We start from the raw sequence: 25,018 nt of genomic DNA on the forward strand, positions 1-25,018 counted from the left end.
AAGAATGAAACATGAGCTAGTCAGGAGAGTCTGGAAGCTGCAATAATACCAGGGGACTTGAATGTTCGACAGTTGGAGCTTCAGTAATGTGTGAACTGCAGGCTATGGTATCAAGAGACTCTGTTCACTGACACATAGAATGTCACTATTGACCAGCGAACTGCCCAAGCTTGACAGCTGTACTACAGGAAGCCAAGTATATCATAATTTCATATTTAAACTGTTCATTTCAGATTAACATTTTGTTTCCTAGCTTTATATCACAACAGCTGCAATTATATTGTTGCTATTTTAAAGGTAATTGCCACTTTAATTGTTTTGCTTTGGCAGTTAATTAAATATTTTTAATGCCTAACAAAAGGGATATAACTTTTTTCCTTCCTCCCACTGACCCTCAACAGAAGCCTTTCCAGAGAACTTCTTGTTCATTTTAAATTATCTTTCTGTAGATGTAAAGTCGTGTTATGTGTTAAAAGCAACCGTTATATCAGTGTTCACTATCATTTAAAGTTTTTACTATAATCAACATTGTATGGCTATGAGAGAAACCATTTTAATCAACTTGAAAGTTAGAATTTAAGTATTCAACTATCTAAAATTAATCACAGCCTTTAAAATGTTTTCATTTTTTTATTTTTTAGACATAGAAAAGCAGTAAAGAAACTATAGCACCAAGGCTTCTTTCAATATGGTGGAGGCTGGGTTCAAATCTGGGTTACTCACAAGACCAAGCAACACACTATTCAAGTGAGCTATTTCACCAGTCTGATCAGATTCTTTCTAAAAGTCATTTTTTCTAATATATTATACAAAGAAATTAAAAGCTATACAGTATAATCAAACTTAATTTAAAAGGATAAATGTCAACAAAACAACAAATCATAGTGACATTTGTCTATATTTAACTGAGAAAAAAAATAGTTCCACTCATAAAAAACAATTAAAATAATCTAATCTGGGGGGTCGGGCGGTGGCGCAGTGGGTTAAGCGCATGTGGCGCAAAGCGCAGGGACCGGCGTAAGGATCCCGGTTCGAGCCTCCGGCTTCCCACCTGCAGGGGAGTCGCTTCACAGGCGGTGAAGCAGGTCTGCAGGTGTCTATCTTTCTCTCCCCTTCTCTGTCTTCCCCTCCTCTCTCCATTTCTCTCTGTCCTATCCAACAACAAATTGCATCAACAAGGGCAATAATAATAACCACAACAAAGCTACAACAAGGGCAACAAAAGGGGGAAAAAATGGCCTCCAGGAGCGGTGGATTCATGGTGCAGGCACCGAGCCCAGCAATAACCCTGGAGGAGGAAAAAGAAAAAAAAAAAGAAAAAAGAAAAAAAAAAAATCTAATCTGAACCAAAAAATAAACTCTTTTATTCTAGTTTTTGGTATGTGTGTTATATATTTTCACACAGATTCTTAGTCATATTACATGGCAAAGACATGTATCTGATTTCACTTAAAATGCTATTATTAAATGTTTTTATTACTTGGTAATTAAAAGTCTTCATAGTATGCCTACACTATTCTTTAAACAAATGTTTAAAATTACTTAGAGCACACAAGATACCACTAGAAGGCATTCAAATGCCTTTATTAAGCAGACCACGAATTTATTTATCCTACATATATGAACTGGAGGGAAGCGAAAATAGGGTGGATTAAACTAGTGGCAAATTCTCCAAGAACTTTCAATTACTGCTTTATGTAAGTAAACTAGGAACTTTTAAAAGTGTTTTATTCTTCCCATCTTTTCAGTGTAATCAAACAGGCCTGATATAGCTCTAAAAGAGAGTAAATTTGGGGCCGGAGGATAGCTCACCCAAAAGAATGCATACTTTTTTTGGTTTTGTTTTGAAATTTTGGGTTTTTTTATTAAGATAAGATTATTTTATGACTTTATATTGGTTTTAGGTATGCATCATTATAATTTGACATGTATAAATATTTTATTGTGGTTGCCAACAAAATCTAGTTTCTACTGTCCATAATAGTAGTATTATTTTCTTTGCCCAGTCTACTTACAGTATTCCCCTTCTATTTTGGTAAACCATCATTATTTATTTTTTTTTTTTAGAATGGGAAACACTTTTTTAAAAAAGTTTTTATTTATAACAAGACCATAGGGTCAGAGGGGTATAGTTCCACGCAATTCCCACCATCAGAACTCCATATCCCATTCCGTCCCCTGGTAAGGACCCAAGCTCTATTCCTTAGTGATTACTCGTAGGGACAGTACAAGGGGGAAACTTCACAAGTGACAGAACAGTGCTTCAGTGTCTCTCCTCAGTCTTTCTCTCCTCCGTCTCTTTCACCTTATACTGTTGTAAAACGTTGAGTGTCATTTGTTGTATCATTTGTGAGCTACTTTCTGCCCTAATTCAGCTTTCTAACCTTATTCTCAACTCTCATATCATCTCCCCAGACACAATATTTTTAGACAACCTCCATGTTACCTATCAAGCTCAGCCAAAAACTACTAATCATGGGCCCCTAGGAACATGGGTCCCTGGGAAAACAGACTTCCTAGCTTCTCTCCACTCTAAGATCTTTATCCTCATCTGCTCTATTTCTACTTTTTGGTTCTTGTTTATTAAACATTTTGTCCTGCTTATGCCTTACTGCCTTTCAACCAAGCTGCAGACACAACTATGAGTCCATCCTGACTTCCCTGGGGGAATGACCTCACCAATGTGCCCTGAAACCTCACCTCTCCATATGCAAAGAACTCTTATGCCTGAGGCTCTGAGGATCCATGTTCAATCCCTAGCACTACCATAAGCTCTGCTATTTTTCTCTCTTCCTCTTTAGGTCATTAAAATAAGTAAAACATTAAAATACAAAAAATGAATGACAATGAAGCCTTAAAAACATCCCCAATTCACCCAGCAGTGAGTAATGTGGCTAAAAAAATAAAGAAAATATTGTCACAGCATACACTCTATAGAAAAGATAGTAAATTTGTAAATAAAAAAATACAAAATAAAAAGTTCACTAGGAATGCAAACAGTACTACATATACATTATATAATTGATAACGATAAGGTCATCAGAGAAAAAGTAGCTCGGCTACTGTGTGACCTTTTAGCACCGCTGCAAATTCAACCAGGTCTCAGCTTTCCAACCTTTAAAATAAGGAGTTTATGCTAGGTGATGTGTAAGCATTTCTATCCCTACTGACATCAGTGAATAGTAATATTTTACATTTTAAGAAGCAGGTGGGGGGGTAGGGCGGTAGCATAGTGGGTTAAGCGCACAAAGCGCAAAGTGCAAGGACTGCCACAAGGATCCCGGTTCAAGACCCCAGTGTGGGGGTCGCCTCACAAGTGGTGTTGCAGGTCTGCAGGTCTGCAGGTGTTTATCTCTCTCTCCCCATCTCTGTCTTCCCCTCCTCTCTCGATTTCTCTCTATCCTATCCAACAACAACAACAGCTATAACAACGATAAGAATAAAAACAACAAGGGCAACAAAAATGAGAAATATGGCCTCCAGGAGCAGAGGATTCCTGGTGTAGGCACCAAGCCCCAGCAATAACCCTGGAGGCAAAAAAAAAAAAAAAAAGAAAGAAAAGAAAAAGAAAAAAGAAAAAAAAAAAAGAAAAGAAGACAAAGAAGTAGGTTGGGTTTTTGTTTTTTTTCTACACAGGTAGCTAACAAAAAGATTTTTTACTATAATGTTCTCTTTTTCCATTTTATGTGCTAGGACAAAAAGAAACTGAGAGGCAAGTTAAGAAATAGAAACATAGAGACAGAGAGACCTGCAGCACTGTTTCCACTTGTGTTGCTTCCCCCACCCCTGCAGGTGGGGACTGGGGGGTTTGAACTCAGTTCCTTTTGCATAGTAAACAGCCACTGCCCAGCCCTGTTAACAAAATATCTTAACTAGACTATAATTCAGATCCAACTTTAATACATATGTAAAGGCCATTTCTAAAAGTTTTAAAGCACACTAGGAAATGATGCAGCTGAAATTTAATAATAATTTTATCTATATAGTTCAATAAAACTGTGAGAATCTGAGATGTGCCATTATAAATCTCAGTCAGATAACAGATACACAGTAGTGAGCAGAAGAGAATTCCAATTTTTATGCATCTTAAATGTCAGTGTGAGGCAAACAACGAACAAGGTAAATATATGGCAGTTAATGGTAAGTTCTACGAAGAAACTTAAAGTAGGTAGGAAGACAGAGAATGATAGTGAAGCTATTTTCTATACGAGTATCAGGGGCATTGAGGTGATGACATTTGAACTGAGACCTATTTGTAAAATAAGGAAGCTAACTATTGTAGTCTTGCAGGGGTGGACATTCCAGACAGATAAAACGATGCATTCACAAGTCCTGATGAAGAAACGCGCTTGGCATCTTCACAGAGAAGTAGGAGGCCAGTTGAGATAAGATGGAGTGAGTGGGAGAGAAGCAGATGAAGTCAGAGAGGCAAACAGGGTCAGGGATAAAGCTTCCCCTGGGACGTGGTGATGGTTCTCTCTATGATTCTGGATGAGACTGACACATGCTTCTGAAGAAAGCATCATCGGTCACAGCAAATTATTTACCTGGAATTTTTGAAGACCATACAAATTAAGGAAAATCCATTACTTTAGAAGACTGATCTACAGAATAAAGTAAGAGCTCAATTCATCAGTCAAATAAGAAGAATCTGCCTTTTAGCTTTCACTCTACTTTTCTTTCTCTCTTTCCCTCCCGCTTGCTTGCTTTTCTTTTCTTTTCTTTCTCTCTCTCTCTCTCTCTCTCTCTCTTTCTTTCTTTCTTTCTTTCTTTCTTTCTTTCTTTCTTTCTTTCTTTCTTTCTTTCTTTCTTTCTCCTCCACAGTTATTGCTGGGGCCTGGTGCCAGCACTATGAATTCACTACTCCCGGGAGTCACTTTACCTTTTTTTTTTTTCTTCTTTCCCTATCTTTTATTCGATAGGATGGGGGGGAGAAGGGAGGAGGAGACAGGAGAGAGAAAAAGAGACACCTACAGAGCTGCTTCACCCCTCAAAGTGACCCTGCTGCAGGTGGGGGAGTGAGGGCTTGAGCAGGTCCTTGCACGGTCGTTGAAGTACCATGTGTGCTTAGCCAGATGTGCCACTGTCTAGGCCTCCGATTTCCAATGATTTATTGGATACTTAAACTTAAAGGGAAATGACAGTGGGGCTGGGTACAGGCACACCTGATTGAGCACTCAAACTATAATGTAAAGGACATGGGTTCAGGCCCCCCAGTTGCAGCAGGGAAGCTTCACCAGCAGTGAAGAAGCGCTGAAGGCATCTCTCTTTTTTCTCTACCTCTCTACTTCCCTTTCCCATCTCAAAATTTCCTCTGCCCTGCTAAACAAAAAAGCAATTTTTAAAAGTCTTTTTTTAAAAAAGGAAAACGACAGTCATACTGCTTTGGACTAGAATGTCACAAATTCTATGTCTGGTTCATGACTGGGCACAGAGTACATGAAGGTTTTCTAAACATTCAGCCAGCTGCTTCTTTAATACTGTAGCTAGTTTTCACGGAAACAGAGAGTGGAAGAAGGAGCGTCAATGTTTGAGTTACAATACTCCTGTAATTCTATTCAGACTGCTATAATTTACACAGAAAAGTTGATGAATAAAAGTTCAGGAGAAAATTCTTTATCATCTTTCTTAAGTGGCATATGTAAGCTATTTTACAAACCATTGTGAGCATATTAAACTGACACAGTCTCAAAGAGCTAATGCAAAATAAAGCCATAAGGAGTAGTTATTTACCTTATACAAAAATTATAAAACAAACACATTTGGAAACCATGTGAAGAGATAAGAATGGCATCCTGAAAAGACAGAGGGAGAAAAATGAAAGTCAAGGCTGATGATAGTGAAGTGAATGTTAGCAACAGCAAACTTATTCACTAGGCAGTAACTGAAAGTATACAGAATACATTGCTGTATATGGGAATGTAATAAGTTCCTCACAGGACAGAAGAAGTAGTGGAAAACAGTAAGAAACTATCAGTTTAGGCACACAAAATGTAGAGTCAAAATATGAGAACTGCAAAGTTATCCTAAATATAAGATATTCTTGGGAGTCAGGTGGTAGCACAGCAGGTTAAGTACAGGTGGCGCAAAGCACACCACGTAAGGGTCCCGGTTCAAGCTCCTGGCTCCTGACCTGCAGGAGAGTTGCTTCACAAGTGGTGAAGCAGGTCTGCAGGTGTCTTTCTCTCCCCCTCTCTGTCTTCCCTCCTCTCTCCATTTCTCTCTGTCCTATCCAACAACGACATCAATAATAACTACAACAATAGAAACAACAAGGGCAACAAAAGGGAATAAATTAAGTAAATATATATATATGATATCATATATATATATGATATTCTTACTTGGGAAGATTCTAATGTTCACATTAAGCTGTAGTTGTATGGAAATATTTGAAGACTTTTTTTTACCACTTTAGTGGGGAAAGGGGCTAATGATTTACAGTTCAGTGGTTGACATATGACTTTTCTGCCTATGATAGTTATGTCTGGAAAACACTCTCTCTTCCAACCATCATGCAACACATCACCCTGCCAACCAATCTCTTCTATATTTTCCCTTTGCAATACCACACCCAGTACAAGTTTCACTTTTTGTTTTGCCATTTGTTCCTGTTTATTTTATTTAAATTTTCATTTATAAAAAGGAAACACTGACAAAAAATATAGGATAAGAGGGGTACAACTCCACACAATTTCCACCACCAGAACTCCGTGTCCCACCCCCTCCCCTGATAGCTTTCCTATTCTTTATCCCTCTGGGAGTATGGACCTAGAGTCATTATGGGGTGCAGAAGGTGGTGTTCCTTGTTTCTTAAGTTACTTTCTATTTCATTCTTCTTCCTTATTCCATTAGACTAGTAAATCCTAGTACTTCATAATTAAAAATTTATTCTGTCTCCCCCTTCGATGTCAACAAATCCCTTCAATATAAAAAAGTCTTTTCTTTTTTATATTATATAAGTAGTGGTTAACTACTTTTCACTCTTTCCAATATAGTACTATAGTGCAATAGTGCATCACAATAAAATATCAGATTCATGGAATTTATGACCTTGATTTATTGTCTTTCAACTCCAAAGTCATTCTTTGTTACTGGCCTGTGACAATGGATCTGGGCCCTTAAAGTATTTTTCTTTTGCTAGATGTCTACAAAAGTAAAACGAAAGTAAAAGCACAGTTTCTAAGTAGAGGACACTAGAGATACATTTCAGGGAGAAAGAACCTTGGCTTCCTGCTTCCAATGCATTCTAAAGCACTCCTGCATTTGCTTTTCCAAGGCCTGTTCCAGACAGAGGCCTCCTTGCCTATTCTTTTCACAGCAGACAGTTCTTCTTCTTCTAGCATTTGCCCTTCTTCCGTAGCCAGTCAACAGCGTCAAGTTGAGCCTGATGTAAAGTTTCGAGACCTCCTTTGAATCTGGAGAGGTGGCAATCGTTGACTATGTGGGTCATAGTCTGTCTGGAGCTGCAGGGGCAGTTCGGGCCGTCTCTGGCTCCCCAGCGATGGAACATAGCGGCGCACCGGCCATGGCCTGTTCGATAGCGATTGAGGAGGGCCCAATCATAACGTGCTAGGTCAAAGCCGGGTTGACGCTTGCAGGGGTCTGTGATGAGGTGTTTGTTCTTGACCTCAGCTGACTGCCAACTCTGTTTCCAAGAGTCTAGAACAGAGAAGTTCAGTGTAGGCATAGGGGACCAGATTGGGTGACGAGACGTCAAGCGTTGGACAGGGTGGGTGAAGATATCCGCGTATATTGGCAGGTCCGGTCGAGCGTAGACGTGGGAAATAAACTTAGATGATGCCGCATCCTGATAAATATCTGGCGGGGTGATGTTGCTGAGAACTGGCAGCCATGGAACTGGGGTGGAACGGATGGTTCCAGAAATGATCCTCATGGAGGAATATAATTTGGAATCGACCAAGTGGACATGGGGGCTACGGAACCATACTGGGGCACAGTATTCTGCAGTGAAATAGCATAATGCCAGAGATGATGATCGTAGTGTGGAAGCGCTCGCGCCCCATGAGGAGCCGGCCAGTCTTGCAATGATGTTATTCCTCGAGCCCACCTTTGCTGCAGTTTTTATGAGATGTTCAGTACAGTCGACAGTAACAGCCAGCAGCACAGAGTCTAGTGTTTTCTTTAGGTGATTTTGTAGCAGAGTGCTTCTGGTGAGATTTGTTGTCGCCCAGGCAATCAGCAAGATACCTGGTGGCGTCCATCAAGTAGAACACTGAGATTCATCCTCATTATAAGTCATATTCTGGATATGGGTTTCTCTGCCTCTAATTTTTCTAGCACTACCACTATCATTAGGCTCACAGAGCAACATATCTATCAGTCTGGCATTCCACACACCTTTCAGTGCGATCTAGGTATTAATTCCACAGCAAAGTTAAATAAAGCAATAGGCTCATGTGCATGAAATTAACTATTCTTACCTACACTTACAACCTCGAAGCAGCTGGCCTAAATTGAATCGTGGAATGGTTAACTGAAGACTCATTTAGGAGGCCAGGTGGTGGTGCACCTGGTTGAGCGCACATGTTATAATGCACAAGGAACAAGGTCCGAGCCCCCGGCCCCCACCTGCAGGGGGAAAGCTTCATGAGTGGTGAAGCAGGGCTGCAGGTGTCTCTCTGTCTCTCTCCCTTTCTATTTCCCCCTACCCTCTTGATTTTTGGCTGTCTTTATCCAATAAATAAATAAAGATTATTTAAAACTTTTTAAAAAAGAAAAAGAATGGTTTTATTTTTTAAAAAAGACTCATTTACAGTACTAACAGAGATACTACTTGGGAAATAATATCTTCAGAAATGCAGCATATGCTTTCGGTCAGAGCCCACTTTAATGGTGGTGTTTCTTCCAGAGCCAGAATGTGTGGGACCTGAAGTTTAAACAGGTGTGGTCTTATCTTTACTACACTTAAAACCCACTTGCATAAGTTCTACTTCCTCTCCTTATAATTCAGATCTCTTCTGGTTTAGAGAGCTTAGCTTCTAACAGAAAAGTCCTTCTGTATGAAACAGAAAATGGTGTTGTCACCAGGGCATTTTGGGTACCTTACGCTCTTTAAAAGAGAAACGGAATTAATCCCATGGTTAAAGTGACTGATAACAATAACCAAGGGAAACAGAATAATTTCTATCCAACAGAGGCAGAGAGGCCTATGTCTGGAACCATGAGGTTTTCTGGGATGTCTCTTAGTACCTGCATGCCTACATAGAAGTTCATGGGAAAACTACTAGCAATCAGGGAGAAATAAAACAAAAGAACACCACTAAGGATTCAGACCTTCTGAGAATGAAAGACTGTGGCCTTACACCAGGAAAAGAACCCACCTGATTGAAGATTCTGGCCAAGGGCGAGGGAAATATGAAACAGACAATGAGAGAAACCACAAATACCAAGTATAGCCTCAGGAACAGTTATAGAAACAAAGGGTAAAGTATATTTCTCTATCTTTACTTGCCTTTCTTACAGATGTGTTTAATTTTTTAATTGATTTAATAATGATCAACAAGACCATAGACAGGTACAACCCCACACAATTCCTACCACCCAAGTTCCATATCCCATCCTCTCCATTAGAAGCCTTCCTATTCTTTATCCCTCTGGGAGCATGGAGACAGAATCATTATGGGGTGCAGAAGGTGGAAGGTCTGGCTTCTGTAATTGCTTCTCCACGGGACATGGGTGTCGACAGGTCGAACCATGTTCCCAGCCTGTTTCTATCTTTCCCTAGTGGGGCAAGGCTCTGGAGAGGTGATGTTCTAGGGTACAATGGTGAGGTCAACAGATTTATTTTTATCTGCCAATCATTTTTTTCTTCTACTTCTCCTTTATGTTTTGGTAGCAGGAAGCAGAAACAATAAATGGGATTTTAACTGGATTTAGAACGCACACATACAGGGGCTGGGTGGTGGCACATTTGGTTACAGTGTGTTAGGATCCAGATTCAAGCTCCTGGTTCCTCACTTGTAGGGGAGGGAAATTTCACAAATGGTGAATCAGGGCTGCAGGTGTCTCTGTCCTCATTCTCCTGCCTTTCAAATATGCTGTCTCTATCTGATAAATAAAAAAATAAAGTATTTAAATTTACTAAGACAATGACAGAAGATTATTTTTTTTAAAAAAAGAAAACACAATCAAGAACTCGAGATTGTGCTTCTATTTGAGGGGAAAAGGTAAGAATACTTACTATTATAAGATGGTTACATATACCTTGTTACATAGCCACATATGTATAAATATACTGTTGCTGTGGTAGTAGTGAATGTGTATGAAGTAGGGTCTGAGTGTAGCTGGAGTGTAGCTGGAAGCTTAATATCCCAAAAGATGAACTATCCCTGCTCTCAATTTATTCCCTCTCAGTTCCTGATTCCCTCTCAGTTCCTTTCTGACCTATGAAAATGAATCTGTGATATTCTTTTCAATGATGCCATAGTATTGAGCTTTGACAGGAAAAGAACGCTGTAGAGAAATCCAGAAGGGAGGGGAGGAAATTTGTTTCCTAGATCCGCTAGAATCACCTGGCAGGACCTGTAACTCATTGCCGGCATAATGGGCTGCTTCTGCAGCTCCTGGCTCCAGCAACTTATAATGGTCAGCAGTTCCCCTCATGCTCCCCACTACGACATGCTTTATAGCAGTGTTTCTAGTTCTTTCAGTATTTGCAGCTTCCCAAGCTTGGCTCATGAAGGAGAGGAGGCTTCTACGGCACCTGATACTGCATTGTACAATGGCTAGCAGCTTTCTCTAGCCCTTCTCTTAAAAGCTTCTCAGGGGAGTGCCTCCATCGAGACAGTCCCAATGAACAGCCAGTGAGTGAACAGTTTCTCTGTACCCCCATTCTCTGTACCCCATGATTTTTCTAGCAAGCATGAAAGATTAGTGTCTCTTCTATAGGCTGCCCTCCCAAGCACTGTCATCCACCAAGGACCGGTCCCAATGTAGTATCACAGTGAGTTCTCTGTCATCTCATGAACCATGGCTCTGCCATCTCCAGAGGCTGTGTCTCAGGTCCAGGTGGGGCTTCTTCCTTGGGTGCTCTATTCCAAAACTAAGGCTATTACCTGCTATCTCTCTGCTCTGCCTGTCATCTTTGGAGTCCAGTGCTTGCTAACCATATTATATTACTCTAGCTCCATGGTATAATTAATATTTTCATATTCAATTTTCTGTGTTCACATTACTCTCTTGATTGGACTCAGACTTATACAGAGGTTGGGACCTATCGTTTTATTTTTAAAACACTGCTTGGCATGAATGACGCACTCCGTAAGTCAGAAATAACTCATTCCGTGAGTAAATGAACACATTTCATAGGCAGAAAACAACTAACTTTGGTGCCTGAGGCATGAATGTCCTTTTGCATAAACATTATGAACAACTATCACAGGGAGATTAAAAATTATACCCATGTGTCAACAACCATAGGGTAAGCTGCTAACCCCCAATAAAATGGTTTTAAAAATTCTCTAATTATAAAGGAACTAAATACAACTCATTTTTAAAAGACAAAGCTTACATAGAAAGTAGTCTCTAATTTTAATTATTTATTTATTTATTACAGAATAAAGACAAATTGAGAAGGTGAGATAGAAAGGGAGAGAGACAGGGGGCAGGTGGTGGCATACTGGCTTTAAAAATAAAACAATAGGTCCCAGTCTCTGTATTAGTCTGAGTCCAGTCAAGAGAGTAATGTGAACACAGAAAATTGAATATAAAAATATGAATTATAACATGGAGCCAGAGTAATATAATATGGTTAGCAAGCATACACAGGGTTTAAGTCCCTGGTCCCCATCTGCAGAGGGAAAGTTTTGTGAGTGGTGAAGCAAAGCTGCAGGTGTCTCTTTCTCTCTCCCTCATCATCTCCCCCTTCCCTCTCAATTTCTGACTGTCTCTATCCAATAAACAGATAAACATAATTTTTTAAAAAATTAAAGAGAGGGAGAGAGACAGAGATCTGCAGCCCTACTTCACCCCTCGTTAAGCTTTCCTCCTGCAGGAAGGAACCAAGGGCTTGAATCCTGGTCCTCGTGCACTATAATGTGTGTGATTAACCAGGTAGGCCACCCACCTGGCCCCTAGTCTCTAATTTTTAAACCTCAGAATTTACATAATATCACTTACTGCTATTATTTAGAGAAAGACGGAATAAATCAAAGAGACATATTTTTAATTACCAGTTTTGAATTACTCTGGCATTGAAAGATCAAATGAACACTTTGTATTTCATATTATAATATAATTAGTAAAAACTTTTGTGACCCAGAAGGCAATACAGCAGGTAGAATACTGGACTTGCACACATGAGGTAAATCTCTGGCATCTCATATGCTAGATAATGCTCTGATTCATATTCTCTCTCTCTTTCTCTCACTAGGAAGACACACCTAAAAGCCAACTACTGTCCTAAATACTAGGTTTACAATAATAACTGAATCAAAGATCAGTGCTCCAAGAATGTTATTATCAAAAAGCCTGAATAGACAAGTGGGAAAAAATTAGGGAACAAAGTTTGGCATCAGATAATGAATATCCTATAAGGCCCGATAAGGAGTTTTGAAGTAACCATCAATAAATGTTTTTCATTCTAAAGGCTTAAGGAAATACATATTAAATAAAGAGAAAAAGCAGGAAAATAAGAAGTTAAATAGATGATATGATGGCACTAAAAGTTGTATTTGAGAAGTAGAAAAGGGAGTTTTTGAGAAGTGACTATATTTGCAAAGACAAGGAAAACACTTAATAGTGGGGATGATGAGAAGCTCTTTAAGGGTAGGGGTACTAAGTTGATACAGAGCATAAAAATTCATTTGGTTTTACAAAATGGTCATTATAAAAATGCAAAAGGGCTGAGAAGTTGAGAAGATGTAGTCAGGAGACACATAGACCTAGTTAAATTACTTAGTTGTATGGCCTTCGATTATTACTCCTTCAAAATCCTCATCTTCACTTGATCACTGCAGATAACAAATGTACTTACTGTATAATAGGTGATGATTAAATTAGAAAAAAAGAGTGGCTAGCTCACGGTATACACTCAGTTCTTGACAATAATCATTCTTATCATCATTTTATAAATGATGAGCACTCAGTGTATATAAAATGAAACCAGTATTTGCAGGCAGTGATAACTACTTGAACTAAGACAGTAAGTAGCATCGATGGAGAACAGAGATAGAGAAGAAAGGAATACAGAGGCAAGAGCTAGCGACTTTGGATGGTGAAGACAGAAGAACAAGAAAGGCCAATCACCAAATTAGCCCTACAATATCAGGAGGAGACTGCAGGGGAGAGACAGGGAACACCACTCAGGAAATCATAAGTAATACGACAGCCATAATGTACCTCTTTACATGCAGCTTGTGGCCTAAGCAAAAGATAAAACTTAAATCACTGCAAAAAAATATTTATATGTATATAAAACATAAAAGATAAACAATGCAATCAATAATAGCCTTACTAAAGGAATAAACTCAATATATATTATAATAATAATTAAGTCAGATGGATTTTTGTGAGAACATTTATGTGAAGATCAGAGTAGTTATAGTCCTCTACAATCCTATTGCTACACACCTGTCACATCCACTTAGTGCCAAATGAAACTACAATGCTCATAACAGCAGAGCAATAATCAAACAATACATTGGCAAGGAAAATTATATAGTCAGCTAACATACTGATAGCTGTGCAGTTTGGGGAAAATTAAAAATCTAAATCTTGTTCCCAGAATATCTTTCCCTGATGTATCCAGCAATAAGTTTTTAACTATAATACTCACTGCAATTTTTAAATCACACACACACACACACACATACACACACACACACACACACACACACACACATACATATACACACACACACACACACACACTTTCAATAATCTTAACTATGAAGTAGGTCTGGGGGAACTCTGATTTCTCACTAACTATTAATTTTTAATCTCCAGAAAGAGTCTCTGTGCTTTACATTCCAGATTAAATGTTGAAACAGGTGGCACTATTAAAAGACAAAACAAGGATGTGTAAATCCTGATAGAGAAGTTAAAAATCTCTGGATTTTTTTCAGTCTTACTAAACCTGTAAAATCTACATTCTAATAGCTGATTTTCTGGGGATCACAAAATTTCTTTTTGCTTAAGCCCTCTATGGAATTAATGAGAGGACAAGAGAAAAGCATATGCTTAGATGCCCGAGGGCAACTGTAACAAAGGTGGGAATTACAATTTATTAACACAATTCCAGCACTCAACATATTGCCTGATCAAAATATTCCAGAAAGAGCATGCATTGAATAGTCCAATCTCTGTAACTAATGTGCTTATAGACTTTAAGAGAGTGATATTTGCCAACTAAGTAGTGGTCAAAACAGTAGCTAACATTGAGACATCTGCTTTAAAGAGAAGCATCTCTTCCACCTGCTTCTATGGACCACAAAGACACAGTCTAGTTAACATATTACTGACAGTGTGATGAGAAAGATCCTGTCAGACGCTGGCCAGCCGGGTGTTTGAGACAAAATGCACAGCCCCAGCTGACTAGTTAGAGGAAGTCTGGTGAGGTACAATTATACAGGCGTATGACAAGGCTTCATGCCTGACTGATTTGAGAACTGATGACATGACTTTCAACAGCAATCTCCTCTACCTCTGGTCACAAAACAGCAATAAGTCAACTGATATACTCTTGTAATATCATGATTTATTCCTTTGCTTTGAATACATGAGGCTCCAGTATGATGTTCTGCTAGTCTACCCAAGATTCACTTGGGGTTAAACATCTCGAGGCTGCCTACAGCATGTATAATGTCAGTGTTCCTTCTTCAGGATTATCAGAAACTTTTCTGTATTTGATAATTTATTTACAAACATAATACAAAAAGAATCATTAAGTCATAATTTATTCAACTCAAACATACAAAAATGTCATCAGTTCTAAAGAAGTGCCATACTTTAATATGTGGGATTAATATATTTTAAATCCCATAGTAATTTTGATATTTTTTTCTAATACATCTCACAACTAAAATTTCTAAGATTTTATTTTTATCATAGGGGCATAAAACCAGATTAGTGCAGAGCTCTGGCATATGGTGATGCTAAGGATTGAACTTATGGTGCCTCAGGCATGATAGTCTAAAATAGCAAAATAGTGCAAAATAGCAAATTTTAAAATGTAAATTTGTTTTAGGGTGCTATCTCCTCAGCACCCAAAAACAAATTTACATTTTAAAATTTATCTCTATACAGATTACTGTGTTTAACTACAAACAGCATCTAAAGAAATGAATCCAGGGAGTCTGGAGGTAGCACAGCGGGTTAAGTGCACGTGGCACAAAACTCAAGGACCAGTCTAAGGATCCTGGTTCGAGCCCCCAGCTCCCCACCTGCAGGGGAGTCGCTTCACAGGCAGGTCTGTAGGTGTCTTTCTCCCCCCCCCTCTGTTTTCCCCTCCTCTCTCCATTTCTCTCTGTCCTATCCAACAATGAACCGCATAAAAAAAACAACAGTAAGCGCACGTGGTGCGAAGCACAAGGACTGACATCAGGATCTCGGTTCGAGGCCCTGCCTCCTCACCTACAGGGGAGTCGCTTCACAAGCAATGAAGCAGGTCTGCAGGTGTCTGTCTTTCTCTCCCCCTCACTGTCTTCCCCTCCTCTCTGCATTTCTCTCTGTCCTATCTAACAATGACGACACCAATACCAACAACAATAAAAAAAAGGGCAACAAAAGGGAAAATAAATAAATAAACAATAATAACCACAACAAGACTACAACAACAAAGGCTACAAAAGAGGGAAAAAATGGCCTCCAGGAGCAGTGGATTCATGGTGCAGGCACTGAGCCCCAGCAATAACCCTGGAGGCAAAAAAAAAGAAAAAAAGAAATGAATCTGTAGGTGAAGGCTTTATATGTCTCACCATAAAAACCCCTCACAAGCTATTAAGATCGATAATCATGAGCCTGACAAAATTATAAATGTCATAGAGTAAACCCAGACAAGCAAAACTACATATTAGAGACATTATTTTGCAATGATTAAAATTCTGGGTGCATTTTTAAAATGAAGGCAAGATAAAGTACTATTTAATGTCTTAACAGTATGTACAATACAACCTTCCTAGCATGAAAAATCAGAAGAGCAAAATGTTTAATAACCAGTCACCAATATCAGGGCAGGGTGGTAGCACACATAATTAAGTGTATATAAAGTGTGCAGGGACCCGGGAGTCAGGCAGTAGCGCAGCGGGTTAGGCGTAGGTGGCACAAAGCACAAGGACTGGCGCAAGGATCGCAGTTGAAGCCCCCAGCTCCGCACCTGCAGGGGAGTCGCTTCACTAGTAGTGAAGCAGGTCTGCAGGTGTCTACCTTTCTCTCCCCCTGTCTTCCCCTCCTTTCTCCATTTCTCTCTGTCCTATCCAACAACTACAACAATAAAACAACAAGAGCAACAAAGGGTAATAAATAAATAAATAAATAATAAAAACCTTAAATAAAATTAATCAAGTGTGCAAGGCCCCACGTTCAAGGTCCCTGTCCTCACCTGCAATGGGGAAGCATCACAAGTGGTGAATTAGGTCTACAAGGATCTCTCTCTCTCTCCCCATTCCCTCTCAATTTCTGTCTCTCTCTAATAAATTAATACATTATACAGATTTTTTAAAAAAACAAACCAGTCACCAGCATCTTAGCTGTTATTCCTTCTTTAGACATGTGAGAGATTTCACTAACTTTTAAAAAAAGTAATTCTAATTTCTGTCATGGTATCAGGCTTTGGCCTTAAAAGATACTATACATGGGATTTTATAATATATTAGCTATTAGTTAATATGTATTATATAAAATGAACTTTTCAAGATATAGTCAAAAGGAAAGGAAACTAGGATGGTGAACTTGAGTAATGTTTCTTTAATTAGTTCTACGGACCTAGAGAGTGAACCAAAACAAGCTGCTAAGTTAAACGTGATATTATCATAATGTTTTAGTGAATTGTCTTAATGATTTTTATTACCTTTATCTCAAATGCATGAAAACAATAAAACTCCCTAATTAATACAAAGTCTTTATTATAAGTAACTTTTAAATTAAACAATGTTAAAAGGTAGCTGTATGAATTTTCACTTTCAACTCCAGATATAATTTACTGAAACATGGTTAAAAATCACTGAATCTCAAAGAGAGAATAACTTCATATAAACATGTATATAAACATACACAGACGTACTTATCCTTAATTCTACAATAACTCCATGAGATGAAGTCTATTATTTCCATTCAACCCCTTTATATATGAAGAAACTGAGTCAAAAAGATTGTCCAGACACTAAGAGGTATTAATAAATCATAACAAAAAGAAACACCAATAATTTTCAAAAAAAAAACATGCACACAGATTAATTTCTAGTGTTTCTAATAGAGTAGATTGTAATTCACTCATATAGCTCACTCTAGATCTCTGCTCACATACTAATTTAATATTTATTATGCTGACTTTCATCCTTATGAGATGACATCACAGCAACTTATTCGTTCATGTTTTATCAATTGGATAAATTCCCAGTGTGTTTGGACTTTGCTTGTCACTGAATCTTTCATGCCTAGGACATAGTGTAAGTGCATAATAAATATAAGCAACATTCTTTGATTTTGTAAAAATTTAACTCCTGGTTCTCTAAGACTGTACAATCCTCCTGTCCTCAAGAAAATATCCACATAAGGGGTCAGGCAGTGGCGCACCTGGTTAAGCACACACATCTCAGTGTGCAAGGACCCAGGCTCAAGCCCCTGGTCCGCACCTGCAGGGGGGAAGCTTCACTAGTGGTGGAGCGGGACTGCAGGTGTCTCTCTATCTCTCTCCCTCCCCCTCCTCCTCAATTCCTCTCTGTCTCTGTCCAATAATTAATTTAAAAAGAAAATATTCATAAAGAAATTTGTGGATATTTGCATTTGTTACATTGTTATAATATACTGAGGCTGCAGAGCTGGCTCAGAAGCTAGAGTTCAGGACTTACATTAATAGCTTGAATCTTTATATTTATTATTCTTTCGATATTCATTAAAATACCATGTCTAGAAAATGACAAAAAAGGAAAAGACAGTAGTTTTACTTCCATACAGAGTTAAAAACAGCAGAAAATGGGGAAGCAATTACAAAAGCCAGTCTTTCTGCACCCCATAATTTTCTGGGTCCCTGGAGGGACAAAGAATAGGAAAGCTATCAGGGGAGGGGAATGTATATGGAGTTCTGGTGGTGAGGATTATATGGAATTGTACCTCTCTTCTCCTATAGTTTTGTCAATATTTCCACTTTATAAAGAAATAAATACAGCAGAAAAGCAAACATAAAAATACCAAAATAATTCTCCCTCAACTCAGTATCATGGTAAGAAAATGCAAATAATTACCTATATTATTGATTAATACTTTTCTTTAAAATTTTTAGATTTAAATTTTAGATTTAAAATTTACTACATTTAATCATTTACATGCTTGTGATGTTCTCTTCAATATGTAAAATGGCATGTTTTAAATACTACGGAGCTCTGAATTAGCATGAATGAGATTTCTGGTTCAATCCTTGTCACTTGTTGTACTAGAGAGTGTTCTGGCTTTTCTTTCTCTCATGAAATAAATTAATCATTTAAAAAAAAGCATTCTCTGGAAAGGAAGTGAAGGAAGGATCTTGGGAGAACTATGGTGGTTACTAGTGGAAGGGGGTTGAAGAGTGATGTGGAATTACACCCCTATTACCTTATAATCTTGTAAATCACTAATAACAATTTTAAAAATTAACTGAAAATAATTAAAGAAAAAATATATTTAAAAAAGTAAAAGAATTATTTTAAAACTTTGTTAAACAAAGGAAAGAGGATCTCTTCCAAATATCAAAATTAATTTTTAATTGTACAGTAGTGCAAGTAACTAAAATTAGAATCAGAAGACCCGCTTTACATTACTTGCCTCCTATTAGCTATCTGGTTTTCGTGACCCACTTAAGCTCTCTGAAAACACCTATCATGTTGTTAAATACTAGACAGATGTCCTAATGGAATTCTAAAACTCCCACTCTTAAGATATTAAGACTTCATAGACAGGTCTTTATATCACTAAAGCAAACTAAAATATTACCTTACTTTTATCGATCAGCCATATTTGTAAGGAAGCAAAATAATGTGGTATTAAATAACGAATTTAATAAATCTCATGTAATATTTAAATTATATTTAACGTTTTGTCAAAATATTAAGATTTTAATGTTTAAAATTTTTTAAATGTGGAACTCTAGCAAAGTACTTCTGAATTATTTTCCATGACCCAAGAAAAATCCTTCTATTCTCATTGCTTTTATCACAATAATGAAGATACACTAAAAGAACATTTTAGTAAGTGGCATAAAACCTATGATTTTTTTTTTTAACGCTACTTTGACTTTAAGCTTATTATCAGTCTGAAGAGCTCCTCTAAATCAGAAGTACTATAGGACCTACTCCCAACCCACTACTTGGCAAGAAGATGAATCTACCTATTACCAGGTTAGGATAGCAGCTATTATCATGGCCTCTTGATTTCTTTCAAGTAGCGCCAGTGGAAAAAGCCACAAGTGAATAATAAAGATCTCATAATAGCTCTTAACAATTCTTTATATAGTAGAAAGCACAAAAATGAACTCTGGAGAGTTTAAAAAGGGAAAAAATCTCTCCTGATAAAAAATAATAATAATTAACCTGATTTAATGCATCTGAGAAGGCCTTCTGTAAATTGGACTTCTGTTTTTCAAGAGCCAGATTAAAACCATATATCAAAAAAAAAAAAGTAGATATTGTCTTGTAAGCACACAGAACACTGCTAAATCTACAGAGGTTTGTAGGCCTTTTTGTGAACCACTCAATGCATTCTACTTAAAAGGAGAAGTGTGAAGTACTTACAGTGCTTAATTTTCCGGAGGTAATAATGATGCGCCTCTCGTGAAGCATACTGGCATACAGTTGAAGCATATTATTCACATCCACAGCAACAAAATATTCTGTGAGATTTCTCTGTACAAGTGAAAAATGATTCTATAGGTTACGGCTCATAGTGATTACAAAGGAAAACATTTTGTAGTTTAACCAGAAACTCTTACAGTTCAAAGGCTGCTATCAGTAATGATGATATTCATTAAAATAATTGAATGTAATATTATTCTTTTGCCACATAAAGAATGCAAATTCTCTTCTCATTTGAAATGAAATCTTATTCTAGGAAAATGTTTTTCAGATGGTAATTGGGATCACATATTTCCTACCCTTTCTCCCCAAGTACTTATAAAAGAAGGCAATTTCCAAAACCCAACTTAGACCTGATGAATTGTAACCTTAAGAGGGTTGATCCAAGAATCTATTTTTCAAGCAAATACTCCTGATGATTCTGATATATACTAAAATTTAATTTCAGAAAATACATTTTGGGTTGTGTTCCCACTTTACTGGGGGGGGGTGGTAGTTAATGTTTTGCACTATGGTTATTGAGAACCCAGATATAATAAGTATCTTCCTGGGCCCTATTCACACATAACTGAAGTTAGGAATCTAGCACTCAGTATGTTTGCAGACAGATCTGGAATAGCAAAGCTATGAAGATAATGTAAGCATTCCTGAAAGTATTTTCCATTGTTGATGCTTCCTCTGAGAATGTATTATTTCTACTAATTCATTTCTCTTTCAAAAGAAGCTGAAAAAAATATGTAAGAGAATGTTGCATTTTTACACAGTATCTCAAAGCAGTGTATATGTCACTAAACATACCTAAGCAGAATTTTCTACAGCATATTATTAACTTGTAATATCTATATGACATTGATGTCATTTAGCAATTTTATGATTTCTTATCATATACCTCAAGTCTTATAAACTATATGTTATTTAAATTAAAATTTGGAAATTGGGGGCCAGGTGGTGGCACACCCAGCTGAGCACACGTCACAGTTCACAAGGACCCAGGTTTGAACACCTAGTCCCAACTTGCAGGGGGGAAGCTTTGTTAGTGGTGAAGCAGTGTTGCAGCTATCTGTCTGTCTCTCTCCTTCTCTATTACCCCCTTACCTCTTGATTTCTGGCTTCTCTATCCAATAAATAAATAAAGGTAATAAAAAATAAATAAATAAAAATAAGAAATTGAATGGCTCAGGAAGATGTAGAGTGGTAGAGCACAGAATTCAGCCATCATACCATCACAAAGTGCTCAGTTTAATCCCTGACACCACATTTATGGCTTAATACTTTGGGTCATTCATTCTCTCACTTTCTTTACTCTCACAAATAAATCTTTAAAGATCAGGAAGTCAAGTATTAGGCCTCCAAGGCTTAATTAGAGATATTAAAACTTGTGTTAAAATCAAAAACACTGGGGACTGGGTGGTGGCTAAGGGCACATTGTACAAAATAAAGAACCAGCGCAAGGATCCTGGTTCGAGCCCCCGGCTCCCCACCTGCAGGGGGGTCACTTCACAAGGGGTGAAGCAGGTCTGCAGGTATCTGTCTCCCACTCTTCCCCTCCCCTCTCAATGTCTCTTTGCCCTATCCAAAAGAAAGAAAGAAAGAAAGAAAATGGCCATAGGAGCAGTGGATTTGTAGGCATGGAGCCCTAGTGATAACCCTGGAGGCAAAATAAATACATACACACATATATAAATAAAACGATGACCAGTTCACTACAGTAACTATTTATGCAAAGGTACTCCCTATGACTAGTGGTCATTGCCTTAGCAGAAATAATCTCTTGAAGATATGCCCTCTACCCCAAACTGGTGAACTCAGGATGGTTCCAGAGGCCTAACACAAATAGTAGAAATGGTTTTCTCATTATTTTCTTTAACTTTACATATCTCTATCCAAATACTTGAAAGGGGTAAAAGTAGCAGATAAATGAAGGAAAAGAGATAGGTCACTACCTTTTATGTCTTTATTCCTTCTTACAAATACAGATACTAATAATGTGTTAGATTTCTCTATATTGGCATACTTAAGCAGTGATACCAAAATAAATAAAATATGAATGAAATATTTTATTAAGAACTCACACTTTCAGGTATTGTTGGAAGTCCACTTACATCGGGGGCAATGAAGTAGGAATGCTAATCAACAGAAACAAATCATTTTTTAAAAAATGGTATGAGAATTTGGTAATATTACATGTAATTTGAGATTAAAAATTAAGAAAAAAATACATTCGATAAATTAATAAATAACAATTACCAACACTTATAAATTATTTAATATGAAATAATTTTGACCAAAATAGAACTATATTAACTTTATCTTTCACACGATAAACAGCTGAATGTTGGACAGAACCATTTAATTTCAAAACTGAATAGATATGAAATGCAAATTCTGGAGAGAATTCATTAGGACAAAAGGTACATTACACATGTGTGCGTGTGCATGTGTTCATTCTAAAAACACATCTAGTTCATTTAGGAAAACTAAACAGTAAAATTTGCTAACCCCAGGATATAAATAAATCTACTAAGGTTCCTGAGATCTTATGGTAAACCACAATAAAATTTTCCTTGTACCATATATCAGTTACTATACTATCTACAAAGCAACAAAAAGCCATATGTTTTATTTAAAATTTCTTTAAAATATTGTTACTCATTCTAAAATATGATTCTTACACACCTAATAAACAAATATCTCTGTAATGGTAAAATCAACACAATTTTAAAACTACCTTTATAAAAAGCATATTATTTCTAATACCTTCCTGTGGTTCATAATGTTTGCAAATTTTTTTCACACACAATCAGATTGTAACTAAATCACCAAAAATGTTTTATTTTCTGTTCATATTTATCTCTGAATTTATGTCAATACCTTAGTCATATAAGTATATGTAACACTGTATTACAAGTAATTGTTAGAGAATAATACTATAGAATTCTCAACATTATAGCCAAGAGTAAGTGCATTTGAATAAGTTGAAACAAAGCTAGTGAACAAATGCACAATACACAATTTTCCAAGACAAAGCAACAATATGAAATAAATTACAAGAATCATGAGACCTTGTAACAAAAAATGTGACAGAAATCTCAGGCTGTGAATTCATTTTAAATCACAATTACTGATAATACATATATTTGGTCTCTATTAGGTACTCTGATTTGGAGGGGTTTTCAGAAGTTATATATTTCACAAACCTATGCCTTTAAATATAGTATAAACAGAAAATATACATCAAGTGATTAATTTTTGGGAAAAAAATTTGATTTATTATTTCCCCAAAGACTGGGATCAATCTTAAAGACATAGTGATAGAAGTAATCATAATCCCAATTTAATAGTGATTTTAGAAGTCAATATCCTTTTAACTCACCGGTACTAGGGAGGGCTGATCTTTCAGAACTTGCTCACTGGCAATAAATATATCTTGGTTCTTACAATATATGGGAGAAAAAAATGAATATTTTACTTTCATGGGGGAAGTTTACACAACAATTTGCTGTGTAGTTTAGAGAAACCTATGTAGCTACATAGACTACTGTAAATTTTTTAATAACAGTTAGATATAAGTGTTGGTCTGTAAAGTTTATGTAATAAAATTTTGATGAATCTTCATACTGTAGAGAATTCTATGAATACTAAAATTTTTGAACTTTTTAAGTAAACTTTTATATTGTAGACTTGACATACTTTTTGTTGTTGCTGCTGTTTTGGTCACTAAGGCTTACCAACTCTGAGCTATTTTAGATAGAGGCAGAGACATAGACAGAGGAGAGCAGTGGGAGAGGAGACAGTTTTCCCCAGTGTAGTGGGGACAAAGCTCCAGCCTAGGTCATGCAGACAGTAAAGCAGGCACCCTCCCAGGTGAGTTATCTTTCCTGCCCATCACATTTTTTCATAGAATTTCTGCAAACAAACATTTTCTTTCTACCTTCGGAGGACCTCTCATGAATCTCAACTTTAATTAGGTTCAACTTCTATTAGGTAAATATGTATTCTAACTACTTTTGTCACAGCACAGGGCACGTTACTCTAGTTGTCTGTGGCTGAAACCAAATGGAATAATTTTTATTGATAGATAAAACTATGTTTTGTTTACCAACAAGATTTATCAGCATGCTAAGTATAGTTTGAGAATGCAGGCACCAAGATTTGAAAGCTACTGACTCAAAAGTGTATAAGAACAAAGGCTTAGTATTGCATCAAAGGGAAAGGCTCTGGGGCCGGGGGTTTCAGGTCTTGGAACATGATGGCAGAGGAGGACCTAGTGGGAGTTGAATTGTTATGTGGAAAAATTGGAAATGTTATGCATGTACAAACTATTGTACTTTACTGTTGACTGTAAACCATTAATCTCCCAATAAAGAAAAAATTTTTAAAACAGCTTAAATTGCAGAATTGTCACATATAAAAATAGTTATAAAGTAACTATAAAGAAATAGAACTTTAGTTACTCAGATCTTTAACAAGATTATTTCTGCCAAATGAAAACATTTTGTAATATTTATTTATTTCCTTTTTGTTGCCCTTGTTTTTATTGTTGTAGTTATTGATGTCATCATTGTTGTTGGATAGGACGGAGAGAAATGGAGAGAGGAGGGGAAAACAGAGAGGGGAAGAGAAAGACAGACACCTGCAGACCTGATTGACCGCCTGTGAAGCGACTCCCCTGCAGGTGGGAAGCTGGGGGCTCGAACTGGGATCCTTATGCTGGGCCTTGCGCTTCACGCCACCTGCGCTTAACCCGCTGTGCCACTGCCCAACTCCCAAATGAAAACATTTTTATATGAAATGAAAAACTTTCATTTACTAACAATTAGCAAGTAAGCAGTTTTTTGTTGTAACTCTAGATATTACACACCAGTGTTCCAGCAACTTTTTAAAAACTAATTCACTTGACTTCTCAAATGGAGAAAAGGGATTATCAGAAGACATTCATGTTTTTTGCCTGGTATCACACATCTTCTAATAATAGCTACTAAGAAGCCCAGAAATCTTTTAAAGTTTTTATATAT

The 25,018-nt window shown here is 37.1% G+C and overlaps 1 protein-coding gene across 5 annotated transcripts in view; it reads right to left on the minus strand.

The window, feature by feature from the left end:
- DENND1B (DENN domain containing 1B) overlaps positions 1-25,018 on the minus strand; it is a 206,639-nt gene that overhangs the window by 83,182 nt on the left and 98,439 nt on the right. For 3 of the 5 annotated variants that reach the window (XM_060178489.1, XM_060178493.1, XM_060178491.1), the window contains 3 exons: positions 23,377-23,436; positions 22,076-22,129; positions 19,944-20,054 (listed from right to left, as the gene is read on the minus strand). In XM_060178489.1, the coding sequence (XP_060034472.1) occupies positions 19,944-20,054; positions 22,076-22,129; positions 23,377-23,436 (225 nt within the window). The remainder of the gene's footprint in view (positions 1-19,943; positions 20,055-22,075; positions 22,130-23,376; positions 23,437-25,018) is intronic. The other 2 variants (XM_060178490.1, XM_060178492.1) reach the window with 1 other exon arrangement.

This window comes from Erinaceus europaeus, chromosome 19, assembly GCF_950295315.1.
Source record: "Erinaceus europaeus chromosome 19, mEriEur2.1, whole genome shotgun sequence".
In the NCBI taxonomy this organism is placed as follows: domain Eukaryota; kingdom Metazoa; phylum Chordata; class Mammalia; order Eulipotyphla; family Erinaceidae; genus Erinaceus; species Erinaceus europaeus.